General features: G+C 46.7%; 1 protein-coding gene across 1 annotated transcript; it reads right to left on the reverse strand.

Annotated features, from left to right (window-relative positions):
- Positions 1-461: 461 nt before the first annotated feature.
- Positions 462-12,088, reverse strand: LOC114793011 (mitogen-activated protein kinase kinase kinase kinase 3-like). Its single transcript, XM_028984596.1, has 12 exons — positions 12,005-12,088; positions 11,452-11,714; positions 11,136-11,193; positions 2,744-2,825; positions 2,562-2,626; positions 2,413-2,468; positions 2,210-2,300; positions 2,054-2,123; positions 1,751-1,945; positions 1,572-1,653; positions 942-1,421; positions 462-601 (listed from the first exon to the last, which is right to left on the reverse strand). The coding sequence occupies exons 2-11, from the start codon at positions 11,542-11,544 to the stop codon at positions 984-986; spliced, it is 1,230 nt and encodes a 409-aa protein (XP_028840429.1). The 5' UTR covers positions 11,545-11,714; positions 12,005-12,088; the 3' UTR covers positions 462-601; positions 942-983.
- Positions 12,089-13,064: the final 976 nt, after the last annotated feature.

Genomic DNA, 13,064 nt, shown 5'->3' on the forward strand with positions numbered 1-13,064 from the left:
GCGTCGCCACAGCAGATCAGCCGGTCTGGCTGTCCGCACGACTGAACCGGACCGGCACCAGGTCACACACTGTCACGTACGTCCCCAGTGGCTGGGAGTTGTCCTGTGTGAAGAAAGAATGGATTCGCTTTAACACAATAACTGGACAAAACCGCTGATCCTGCTGAAAACTGTTTTTATTTCAAATGAACCAACTAGCAAAACTAGACATACAGTTATTTGTGGTGTAAAAGCAGCAGGGAATGAGAAGAGTCTAGACATCCTGCTCCGTATCCTGATGAAAATTGGTGTTTTGTTCTGTAACCTGTTGCTTACTTGGTTTCTCTCCTCCTGCCGGCCTTAGTAGAATCCAGGATCGTTCTGTGGGAGGAGCCTACATCTCACCCACTGACGGTGGAAACTGCCAGGGATCTAAAGTCTTCATCAGTGGTAGTGGTAACTTATCAATTCTTGATCCTTTATCATACTTCTTCATCCGCAGGTGACAAGCTAGAGTCTAAATGCTCTAGTCCCACCATCAGGACGCTGATGAAACTGCTGACAGTTCCACAACTCAGTGAGTGGACTGGCTGCTGTGGTCTTCACACGTCAGCAGCTGCATCTGAAACACAGTAAAACACGAGATGATATGAATCACACCGTTCTATAAAACCAACACGTTGTACAGAGTGAAACCTGCGAATGAAGACGCTGCCTGTATGAACAAACCATCTGTGTGTCGTGTAGCAGAACTCGGGGAAGCGAGCAGACACAAGGAGTTACACACAACATAGTTACACATTTAACTCTGTGTAATGAGGGAGCAAAAAGTCTTCATTCCTGCCACATCTTGTCAGAAAGATTGTGTATCAGACACATCTGAATACGTGATAATAACGTGTTGAAGGATGTTCTAATAGTAAAAGATGTTTGACGCTGTAAAATCGTAAATGACGGTTGACCTTGTTGCTGTTTCTTCTCGTTCTTCTGCTGCTTCCAGGGCTTCAGTTGTCACTGCACCCACAGGAGGTGCAGCTGAACCTTGAGAAGCAGCGTCGCAGGGCACGGGGGAGTCGGTGGAAAGCCTGTGGCAGGCGGCAGAAGAACCGCCGCACCCTGTTTCCTCGGACAGGCGCGGTCCCTCGACGGTCAGGCAGGTGCAGGGGGGAAACTGGACGGGGAAGCGACCCTGCTGACATCCGGGCTCCATCTGACACAGCAGCGGGGTCGGATGGTTCCGGAGACCGGGGCTCTGTGTCAGAGCCCCTCAAGCTCTGCAGCTCAGGCTCGATGTCATCTGATGCTGCAGATGACACAGGCTGAGAGGGGAGCTGGGCGGCGGCTGGGATCAGGTGGCCTTGGTCCTCGACGGCGTGTTGACGCTGGTTCAGCCGATCCAGCATCAGGTCCTCAGACAGCCCCGACTGAGTGATGAAGGGATGCTGCACACAGGTTGGAATAAGGGGCTGTTAGTTGTAGGCATGAGCAGCATCTACAAACACTGCTGCCAACATCAGGATGTTCATATTGCTCTTCATTCACTGTCAGTATAGTGACATCAGCCAGGGGACTAAATGTGACAAATGTCTTACTAAGAGAAGTTCCTCTGCGCTGGGCCTCTGCTCCGGATCTTCTGTGAGGCAGAGCTTCACAAAGTGGCAGAACTCAGCAGACCTGAGGAGAGAAGAGCAACATCTTAAAGTGTCTTTGCTCTGATGAGAAGCAGTGAAGATGTTTCTGAGGCTCCTTGGCTGAGGTCAGACTGACTCACCACTTCTCTTCGTCCAGAGTCGGGGGCTGGAAGCTGAAGCTGCGCATGTGGCGGAAGAAGCCTTCAATGCTCAGGTTGTAGCTGGGGGGAAACACCTCTGCCAGCTCTATTGCTGTGATCCCAAGAGACCACAGGTCACAGAGGTGGTTGTAGCCGCCACCGCACATATGGGAGACTGATACCTCCGGTGCCATCCTGCACACACAGCTGAGAAGTTAACACAGGCGCCAGCACAGAGATACACACTTTAACACACGATGATGGTCTGTCTGTTCATGTGATCTTAGAACATTCTGAACTCACCAGTGTGGAGTTCCCGTCACCGTACAGTTCCCTCTGGCAAAATCCAGCTGTGCAGCGAGTCCAAAGTCACCTGCAGCAAGAAAGATCCTTCAAACACAGTTCTTCACATTTTCCCCCTGCAACAAACACACATTTCCGTCGTTCTGCAGAACTTACTTAGCTTCACCTCGCCGCTCTCCGTGAGGAGGATGTTGCCCGCCTTTACATCCCTGTGGGCAATCCCCTTCTTGTGGACGTAGTCCAGGGCCTAGTCAGACACACACAGAACATGAAACCAAGGGTCTGCAAACATGTGTTGTGTGTGTGTGTGTGTGTGTGTGAGAGAGAGAGAGAGATTGGGTGTGGATGGGTGTGGTTACCTTCAAGGTTTCTCTGCAAACAAAGGCAATTTGCAGCTCTGACAGGGGACCAGTTTCTGTAAATCCAAACATCAAACCACAGCAATGAAGGACTGTACAAAAACCACACATCATACACACATCTAACACACACAAGAAAGGTGTATTACTCTGAACGATGTCCATCAGCGAGCCCCCTTCACACAACTCGATGAACAACTGGACAAAAGCGTCCCTACAAAAGAAAAGAAAGAAAAGGTGACTGGATGAGTTGAAACATTTTAATCTATTAATCTATTACAAGATCATTAAACAGGGAAATCATTTTGTGTGTGTGTGTGTTTTCTCTCACCAGTAGAAGCTGGCCACATAAGCTGGAATGTTTGGATGGTTGAAATTTCGTAACATTTCTACTTCATCCCACATTCTTTCAACTGCAATTGTAGCCGGGATGTTATGTAAGATAATTGTATGTATGTCGTGAACTCCAACAAAACTTATTGTAATTGTAAGCTACGGTGTTCATGTGTTTTTTTCTGTGTATTTGTGGGTGGGAACGAAAATTTTGGTTCCACATTGTTTGTGTGGTCAGGGTTACATTAATGGCGCACTCTATAGCTCACGTTCACGTGCAGTTACCTCAGTGTGCTGCGGGAGCAGAGAGGGGTGAGACGCGCGTGCAGTGTTCTCCATATCATGTGTTGTATATAGGTGTATTAAAGTTATTAAAGTTATGTCATGTTGTTGGTATTATGCTGTGTATTATAAGCGCGTGCGGCGTTGTGCCACACGCGCGGTTCTAAAAAAGAAAAAAAAGAAATTTTATTTGCCGCCACGTGTTAGCAGAAGCATGTGTTTCGTAGGATGAGAGGAGGGCCGTGACGCGTGTGATCGTTAGCCACTGACTGTACCCTGCTGTGTTCCCACAGGTATGTTAAATGTGAAATGTATGTAACGTAGCCACTATACGATCGTCATTTTCTTTTTTTAAATTGTATTTTTGTATTTTACTGTTGTTTTACTGTTGTTTAATGTCACTGTTGGCTCACCTGTAAATAGTTTAATATATGTCATTTAATGACTGAGTTACTGGTTGAATTCATGTGGTGGGTTTATTTATTTATTTTTTTGTTTTTTATTTAATCATATTTTACAAGTTGTATTGTCGGGCAGTTGCCTCAGTGTGCTGCGGGAGCAGAGAGGGGATGAGAGGAGGGCCGTGACGCGTGTGATCGTTAGCCACTGACTGTACCCTGCTGTGTTCCCACAGAAATAAAATCTCTCTTCTGACACCAACTGATGTGCATGGGTGATTGGATGCTGGTGTGCATCCGTTACATAAAACTGGTGCCGTGACCCGGATGCACCTGATCAGCCATCGCCGATCGCCGGGACCGAGTGCATGCTGGTGAAGCTGGAAGCACCAAGACAGAAGTGTTCCGAACCTACTGTGTTACGGTCTGCTGCATATCAGTTCTGATAGTGGTGTTGTGTACATAGTGAACCTTCTTTTATTTGGTTATCATCCATTGTGTAATATCAACCCAATATGTCCAGTGATAGGTTAGAAGTATCTGATGCTCTCATGTTGGGTTTGGGGCGTGGCCGAGGGTTACCTAGATTTTTAGGGGTGGGATCGCCAGGCATTAGTCATCCCACAGAGGTCCATACTTCACCAGTAGGTGACACACAACCATGCACTGAGACACCTATTGCTAGACCCAGGTTCTCCACTCCAGCTATTAGCAATGATTTTGCCACACAACAGTTATGTGACCTGATTGGAGACTCTGTCATTAATCGGTTGTTGGCTAGTCAGACCCCCGTGCAGTCATGCCAGTCACCACCGCTGGGTGACACTAGAACCGAACCTGCCAGTAAAACCCTTGATTTATCTCAAGTCAGCTTGATTGTTAAATCCAAAGTGAAAGAGCCACCCATCTTCCGTGGTGATGGAAGAGACAGCTGCTCCATCCAAGAATGGATCGACCAGATGGAAGCGTACCTGCGAAAGAAAGAGTGTGCACAACCTGAAAAAATCGATGAGATTCTGGAACACCTGATGGGCAGAGCAAAGAGCATTGTCAAGGTAACTCTCAAAAGTAACAATTCACATAATGCTACTGTCAACCCCGAAGCAATTTACTGCACCTTGAGACGCTACTTTAGCGAAACTCCAGTGTCATGCCTACCGTTGGCCGACTTCTATTCTACACTGCCCACTGCTCAAGAGACCCCTGTTGACTACTGGGTGAGGCTGAACACAGCAGCTGAAATAGCCAGCAAATATTTGGACCAACAAGGAAGCAGAATGGAGAATATGGATGCTGAAATAGCGATGATGTTCATCAGAAACTGCCCAGATGTCGAACTTTCTAGTGTGTTCAAGTGCAAACCCATAGGTAAATGGACTGTGATCGAGGTGCAGGAAGCCATTGACGAGAATCAGAGAGAGATCCAAGCAAAGAAGCTTCTTCTAGGCATGCACAAGCCTCGCTCATTCCAGGTGGCTACTGCCATGGCCGTCACTGACCCGGCTGCCACCAGCGATGGTGGGTATGCTCACGCTAATGTAGCGCAGTGTGTCCCAGTCAAGTCAAGTGATGCCAAGACAAGTGGAAGTGCTGTTACAGAGTCAGGTACGCTGGAGCGTGTTCTCGACATGTTAGAGAAGGTACTCGAAAGAACGAGCCAGTTCCCCACTGTTGCTCCAGCCAGGCCCTCATCCTTCTCGTGGGACCAGCGTGCTACCTGCCAGGTGTGTAGTGATAAGTCACATTCCACTCGTACACACTGTATGAAGGAGAAGAGATGCCTCGTCTGCTTTGAAACTGGACATCAACGAAGGGATTGCCCTGGGACAACTAAACGCGCTGTCCAGTCAGTTAATCGATCACAGAACCAGGAAAACTGAATTACTCACATTCGGGAGGGGACAATGTGAGTACAGGAAAAGGGACCCTCAATACTGGTGATGCCATGTCTGAGTTTGAAGAAATGGTTGCAGCTACTCCCGACCACACGATGGTGGTGTTTCAGAACGTAATGAAATTGGACAAAGTAGACAGTCTGTTCTATGTGGATGTTATTGTGGAAAAGAAAGTCTCATTGCATGCTCTGCTGGACAGTGGATCCATGGCGTGTACTATGAGCGAAGAGGCTGAACAGAGACTGCTGGATGCAGGGTTGATCACAGCCCAGAGTACAGTACCTACTGATGTTGTCCTTGTAGGCTGTGGAGGTGTCCAAGTCCGTCCTAAGCAGGTGCATGATGTAGATATGGAAGTGTATGGTCACACAGTCTGCGTGCCCACATTAGTAGTACCCGGACAGCAGGATGAGCTGATTTTGGGCACGAATGTCATCAAGTACCTACAGTCTCAAATGAAGCAGATGTCGTCTTACTGGCGCTGTGTTGCACAGCCTGAGGCCCCAGGGAGCCCAGAGGTTTCCCATTTCATGAACATGCTGTCTGGCCTCAATCGTTGGAAAGGAAGTGAAATACCTGATGTCATTGGAACTGCTAAACTGGCCCGTGCTGTCACGCTACTTCCAGAGCATGAACATCTGGTGTGGGCTAAGTTACCGGTGACCTCCCCAGTGTCTGAAGGAAGTACCATCGTCATCGAACCACCAAGAGCACAGACCCACAAGAAGGAGGTAATTATTGGTAGAGTCATAGCTACCATGACAGGGGACAGATGGGTGCCAGTTAAGGTTTTGAACGCAGGTCACTCGCCCATAACTCTTAAACGGAACACAAAACTGGCCGATGTCTACCCATGTGTGGCTGTAGAAGACCTTGATGGGGACATCAAGCAGTCACTTGGTGTGACAGCCAAATTACATAACCAAACATTACGAGCTGACCCAAGCTTCAGCATTAGCAATGATCTACAGCGAATGGGATTGAAAGATTTGGACATCGATTCCTGTGAAGTGACGCTGGATTGGAAAATCAAATTGCTGCAATTGATCAAGAAGTACGAGAGTGTGTTCTCCAAGGATAAGCTTGATTGTGGGAAGGCTAGGGACATAGTCCATCATATCCACCTGTCCGACGACAGACCATTCAGGCTACCCTACAGGCGTGTACCCCCTGCACACTACCAGAAACTCCGACATGTGTTGACTGATATGGAGGAAAGAGAGATCATCAGGAAGTCCAAGAGTGAATGGGCTTCTCCCCTGGTGCTAGTGTGGAAGAAGAGCGGTGATCTCCGCGTCTGTGTTGATTACCGGTGGCTGAATGCTCGAACGATCAAAGACGCACACCCTTTACCCCACCAAGCGGATTGTCTGGCGGCCCTTGGCGGCAATGCCATATTCAGTACCATGGACCTGACGTCCGGCTTCTATAACGTTGCAATGGCAGAAGAGGACAAGAAGCTAACTGCTTTCACGACACCAATGGGCCTCTACGAGTTCAACAGGCTTCCACAGGGTCTGTGTAACAGCCCTGCAAGCTTTATGCGTCTGATGATGGGCGTGTTCGGTGATCAAAACTTTTTGACCTTGCTCTGCTACCTAGATGATTTGTTGGTGTATGCTCCAAGTGAGGAGGAAGCTTTGGAACGATTGGAGATGGTCTTCAATCGACTGAGTGCCCATGGGCTGAAGCTAGCTCCAAAGAAGTGCTATTTCCTCCGGCGCAGTGTAAGGTTTCTTGGTCATGTGGTAGACAGGGCCGGTGTTGCTGCAGATCCCGACAAAATCAGCGCCATCTGTGATATGGGAGAAGTGGATCTCATGAGGGATGATGCTGTCACACCATGTCAGCGGAAGATAAAATCATTTCTCGGCATGGTGATGTATTATCAAAGATTTATACAGAACTGTTCTAGAATTGCCAAACCACTCTTCATGTTGACTGCAGCTCCTAGAGGAAGGAAAGGGAATCCAAGAGGAGCTGCTTCATTCAAAAAGTTAAAACCAAGTGATTGGGGGCAGGAGCACAGAGAAGCGTTCCTGCAGCTGAAGTCAGCACTCCTGAATTCGGTTGTACTTGCACATCCAGACTTCAGTCGGCCGTTCGTTCTTTCCACGGATGCTTCTTTGGATGGATTGGGCGCCGTACTGTCACAGGCCCCAGAAGACGGGAGCAAGGCTCGACCAATAGCCTTTGCCAGCAAAGCACTTACCCGTGCCCAGCTTAACTATCCCGCTCACCGACTGGAATTCCTGGCATTGAAGTGGGCTGTTTGTGACAAATTCGGACACTGGCTGAAAGGTCACCCATTCACTGTTTGGACGGATAACAATCCACTGACATACATCCTGACAAAGCCCAAGTTGGATGCATGTGAACAGAGGTGGGTCGCCAAGTTAGCTCCTTATGATTTTAACATCCGATACATACCTGGCAGCCGAAATGTAGTGGCTGACGCGCTCAGCCGACAGCCGTTTGTGAAACCACAGGTCAGTGTGAGATTGGTGGAAGAACCTTACAGAGCATTGTTGAAGGAGGCCGAACAGCTTAAGGAAGACTTGATTCAGGACACTTTTAGGCTAAGCAATAACTGTCAGGCCTTGGTAGAACCTTCCTCCTTTGAAAATCTGCAGCGTCGTTCACTCGGCAGTGAGGAAGTGTCTGCTTTATTGACTGGCTGCATGGAGTGGAACAAGGGACCTGAAGGAAGAGTGATCTCTTGGTTAGCACAGGACGTGGAACAGCTAGTACCATCTGGTCAAGTGCCCTTGCATTCATTCTCCCTCCGGGATTTGCAGGAAAAGCAAGCCGAGGATGCTACCCTTTCCCGTATTCTTGTCTACGTGGCCCGTGGCAGAAGACCTTCACGTAGGGAGCGTGCTAAGGAGACATACAAGGTACTTAAAGCTTTGAAACAGTGGGAGAAACTGAAGATGTTGGATGGCATATTGTATAGAGCCAATAAAGACTTTCTGACAGGGAAGAAAAGACACCAATTCATTGTTCCGTCATCACTTATTAAGGATGTTCTGGAAGGAGTTCATGACACTGCTGGACACCAAGGTCAAGCCAGGACCCTGTACTTGGCAAGACAGCGGTTCTTTTGGGTTGGAATGGAACAGGATGTTCGTGAGCATGTCAAGTGTTGTAGACGATGCGTGGTTAGCAAGACACCTGAGCCAGAAGGCAGAGCGCCCTTGGAAAGTATTAGAACCACGAGGCCGTTGGAACTTGTTTGCATGGATTTCTGGTCAGCAGAAGATTCGAATGGAAGAAGCGTGGATGTTTTGGTAGTAACAGATCACTTCACCAAAATGGCGCATGCCTTCCCGTGTAGAGACCAGTCAGCTAAGCAGGTAGCACGACAGCTGTGGGACCGTTATTTCTGTATATATGGATTCCCAGAGAGGATACACTCGGATCAAGGTGCTAATTTCGAGAGCCAGCTGATTCAAGAGCTCATGCAGGTAGCTGGAGTCATGAAGTCAAGAACCACTGCATATCATCCGATGGGAAACGGTCAAGCTGAGCGCTTTAACAGAACGTTAGGTGGCATGATCAGAGCTTTACCCCCCAGAGCTAAGCAGAGGTGGCCTCAAGTGTTGCAGACCTTGACTTTCGCATACAACTGTACAGCCCATGAGTCCACGGGCTACGCACCATTCTACCTCATGTTTGGAAGAATTCCACGTCTACCGGTTGACGTTATGTTTCATAACGTTGAAAGAGACAATAATCATGTGGATTATGACAGCTTTGTCAAGAGGATGAGAGATGACTTGAAGGAAGCTTTGTTGGTTGCACAAGCGAATGCAACGGATAGTCAACGTCATCAAGCTGAATTGTACAATCGGAGAATCAAAGGCTGCGACATTGAGGTAGGAGACCAAGTCCTTTTGGCAAACAAGGGAGAACGTGGACGCAGGAAACTGGCAGACAAGTGGGAATCTACTCCTTACATTGTGGAATCTAAGGACCCCAGGTGCCATGTCTACCATGTCAGGAACACCAGCTCGGGACATGTGAAAGTAGTTCACCGCAACTTACTCCTGCAAGCAAATTTCCTCCCGCTTGAAGTTGGAGATGAGTGTTCTTTCACCAGTGAGCCTGAAGTCAGCCAGGTGCATAGCGAGAATTCTGGAAGAACTCAATCTGTTCTAGATTCGGTCATAGACAGTGCTGTGCGTACCGTTAATTGGGTGGCTGAAGTTACCGACACAGTTGGTTGTGCTGAAGATCCACAAGTGCCTTCAGGATTGGAAGTGTCAGAACCTGTTTCCCTACCTGTGAACAACTCACCTTGTGATGACAGTGCCTCAAATAGCAACCATGATATTGAGACTGAAAGCCCGAGTGTTCCTGCTGACTCAGTTATGGTTGTACCCTCCACAACCCCTTTGTCTGATGAGATTACGTCCCAAGCAACTACTATATCCCAGATTAGGACGAGAGTAGGGAGAATAGTGAAGCCGGTAAGCCGATTGATTCATAACATGACACAGAAAAGTGTACCTATGGAAAGATCAGTTAGTGGGATTGTGAATCTCCTGTCATCGTAATCAATGTCCCATGTGATTGGCATTAATTGTAGATCCATTAAGACACACAGTTAATGAAGTTATCCTGTTCGTAGTAGTGAGTGGTGTATGGGGCACCTCTTTAGCAAGTGATGGAGGAGAACCTGGCCAGTTATCCTCTGTCATTTTCCCTGTAAGTGGGAGACATATGTGTCGCATAGTAGACGATGGTTGTATGGATGACCGGGTTCATAGCATTGTGTCATTGAGCTACTTACCTTACTGAATAAGTTTTGTGAAGTTCAGGGGGGAGTATGTAGCCGGGATGTTATGTAAGATAATTGTATGTATGTCGTGAACTCCAACAAAACTTATTGTAATTGTAAGCTACGGTGTTCATGTGTTTTTTTCTGTGTATTTGTGGGTGGGAACGAAAATTTTGGTTCCACATTGTTTGTGTGGTCAGGGTTACATTAATGGCGCACTCTATAGCTCACGTTCACGTGCAGTTACCTCAGTGTGCTGCGGGAGCAGAGAGGGGTGAGACGCGCGTGCAGTGTTCTCCATATCATGTGTTGTATATAGGTGTATTAAAGTTATTAAAGTTATGTCATGTTGTTGGTATTATGCTGTGTATTATAAGCGCGTGCGGCGTTGTGCCACACGCGCGGTTCTAAAAAAGAAAAAAAAGAAATTTTATTTGCCGCCACGTGTTAGCAGAAGCATGTGTTTCGTAGGATGAGAGGAGGGCCGTGACGCGTGTGATCGTTAGCCACTGACTGTACCCTGCTGTGTTCCCACAGGTATGTTAAATGTGAAATGTATGTAACGTAGCCACTATACGATCGTCATTTTCTTTTTTTAAATTGTATTTTTGTATTTTACTGTTGTTTTACTGTTGTTTAATGTCACTGTTGGCTCACCTGTAAATAGTTTAATATATGTCATTTAATGACTGAGTTACTGGTTGAATTCATGTGGTGGGTTTATTTATTTATTTTTTTGTTTTTTATTTAATCATATTTTACAAGTTGTATTGTCGGGCAGTTGCCTCAGTGTGCTGCGGGAGCAGAGAGGGGATGAGAGGAGGGCCGTGACGCGTGTGATCGTTAGCCACTGACTGTACCCTGCTGTGTTCCCACAGAAATAAAATCTCTCTTCTGACACCAACTGATGTGCATGGGTGATTGGATGCTGGTGTGCATCCGTTACACAATGATGAATTCAATAATTATAAAGACAAAGACAGAAACTGATCAATGATCCAATCATCCCACACACACAACACACACACACACCGAGTTCAGGCCTGGTCATCTTCCTGGCCACGATCTGGTCTGTCTGCAGGTTTCTGGCCTGAAACAAGACAGAATACAGAGAAAAGATCAGCACTTCACTCGTTTCTCACCAACAGCACAAACAGTCAGTCAGACATTTTAACTCCTAATTTTTCTTTAAATGTTCTGCTGTTCATGCCAGTGGAATTTTCACTAGAGTCCCAAGCTAAGGTGTCCTCTTTTAGAAAAGCTCCAATCTCCTCACCCTACAGTTGAAACTGGGTGTGGCACTCAGTACGTGGATAAAATGCAAGTTAAAAGTGAATAATAAAAATACCTTGAAGATAAGGGACATGCCACCGGACCCAATTTCCTCCTTGTAGTAGTGGAAGTCGTCCTCGGGGTTGGTGAACCTGATCTGCCGCTCCATGGCTGGTGTCCTCGTCTTCACTGCTCCAACCTAAAACCAATTCAATTAAACTAGAACAAGTAAAAAAAAGTCTGTAATTGGAGAAGAAAACAAGATGTCGCCAATGAAGCGGTGATGGTGTCCTCCTCCGACGTCACTGGATGTCGTCGCTGCTCCTCTGCGTCTCGCCGCTAGACAGAAAATAGTAATGAAATTGTTCAATGAGCACATAACCACTCGTACATGCGGTAAAGAGACTCCCCAGTGGCAGGGACAGTAAACAGTTGTGGACATGTTGCAAGTGCAGGACAGTAAATTGGAATACAGTCAGTAAACTGATCACCATTAACACCCTTTCAGCTTATTGTGTGTAATAAGTGACACTAATAGCTAGTAGCTCTGTATTAGTTCTGTATCACCAGAAACGAAGTCAGGATCCGGTCCGGAAGGGGCTACTTCAATAAAAAGCTGCATATTTTACCTCCAGATGGGCTGGTGCAGGTCCTGAAGCTGAGAAACCTGCAGGAAGGAAAAACCTGAGACAAAAAGAAGAGCCGGCTCTCCAACGCCTGGAACAAGTAAAATACAAGCAACAAATATTTAACACCAATAATTATACTAAATTAAACTATACTAAAATTATACTAAATGAATGTGCTAGAAGGCTAAAATGTTTTAAAAGGCAGATGAAAAAGGCTCTGGTCTCAAGAGTAAAACGCGGGAGTTTTCGCCACTATTTGCTGCAGGAGCAACTGACAGTTTTATTCCAAAAAGCTAAACTGAGAGTTGTCATAGCAACAGCCCGACTTCAGCATTCTTACTGGGGCAGCGGTGGCCTAGCGGTTAAGGAAGCGGCCCCATAATCAGAAGGTTGCCGGTTCGAATCCCGGGCGCCTGGGTGAGGGTGATGGTTAAAAGCAGAGGACACATTTCGTTTTGTGCACCGTGTGCTGTGGATCACAATAACAATCGCTTCATTTTCACTTCACTATTTATAACTGTGGTGAAATCCAATATGGACAATATGCACAACGAAATGATGAAATTGTATGATGTTCATTTTTTGTGATGATCCATAAAATATATAAAAAATATTATTGGGTTATTTGGGAGTTTTACTTATTGAAAAACTGTCACGACCTGGCGCATTTTGACCACAAGATGGCGCCACATGTTCGCTTGTCTCCCTGTCACTGCGATTAATCAATCATAAAAATAACACGTTAAACATATTTAATGTTTAATAACACATTTTTAATTAACACATCGCCCTTTGTATTCCAGGAAAATGCAGTGCACGACCGATTACATTGATGCAGACTTTAGAGGTACCACAATGTATTCGAGGGAAACCTTGATAACACAAACTACAGATCCCATAATGCAGTGCTTCATTTGACGTTTGAAATATTCGAACACGATCTTTACACTGCAGCTCAATTAGCTCCATCTGAATCTGTACAGGAGCAGTTTCCACGTCGACAAATGTTTTTCGTGCTTCAAAGTCACCAAATGGCCGTGCGAACTCAGTGCGCTCCGTT

This window comes from Denticeps clupeoides, chromosome 6 (assembly GCF_900700375.1).
Source record: "Denticeps clupeoides chromosome 6, fDenClu1.1, whole genome shotgun sequence".
Taxonomy (NCBI): domain Eukaryota; kingdom Metazoa; phylum Chordata; class Actinopteri; order Clupeiformes; family Denticipitidae; genus Denticeps; species Denticeps clupeoides.

Coding starts and splice junctions, on each gene's coding strand:
- LOC114793011 (XM_028984596.1), bottom strand. CDS start 11,544: ATGGAGCGGCAGATCAGGTTCACCAACCCCGAGGACGACTTCCACTAC. Junction 2,469..2,561: donor GCTGATGGACATCGTTCAGA/GTAATACACCTT, acceptor TTGGATTTACAG/AAACTGGTCCCCTGTCAGAG. Junction 2,301..2,412: donor TTTGCAGAGAAACCTTGAAG/GTAACCACACCC, acceptor GTGTCTGACTAG/GCCCTGGACTACGTCCACAA.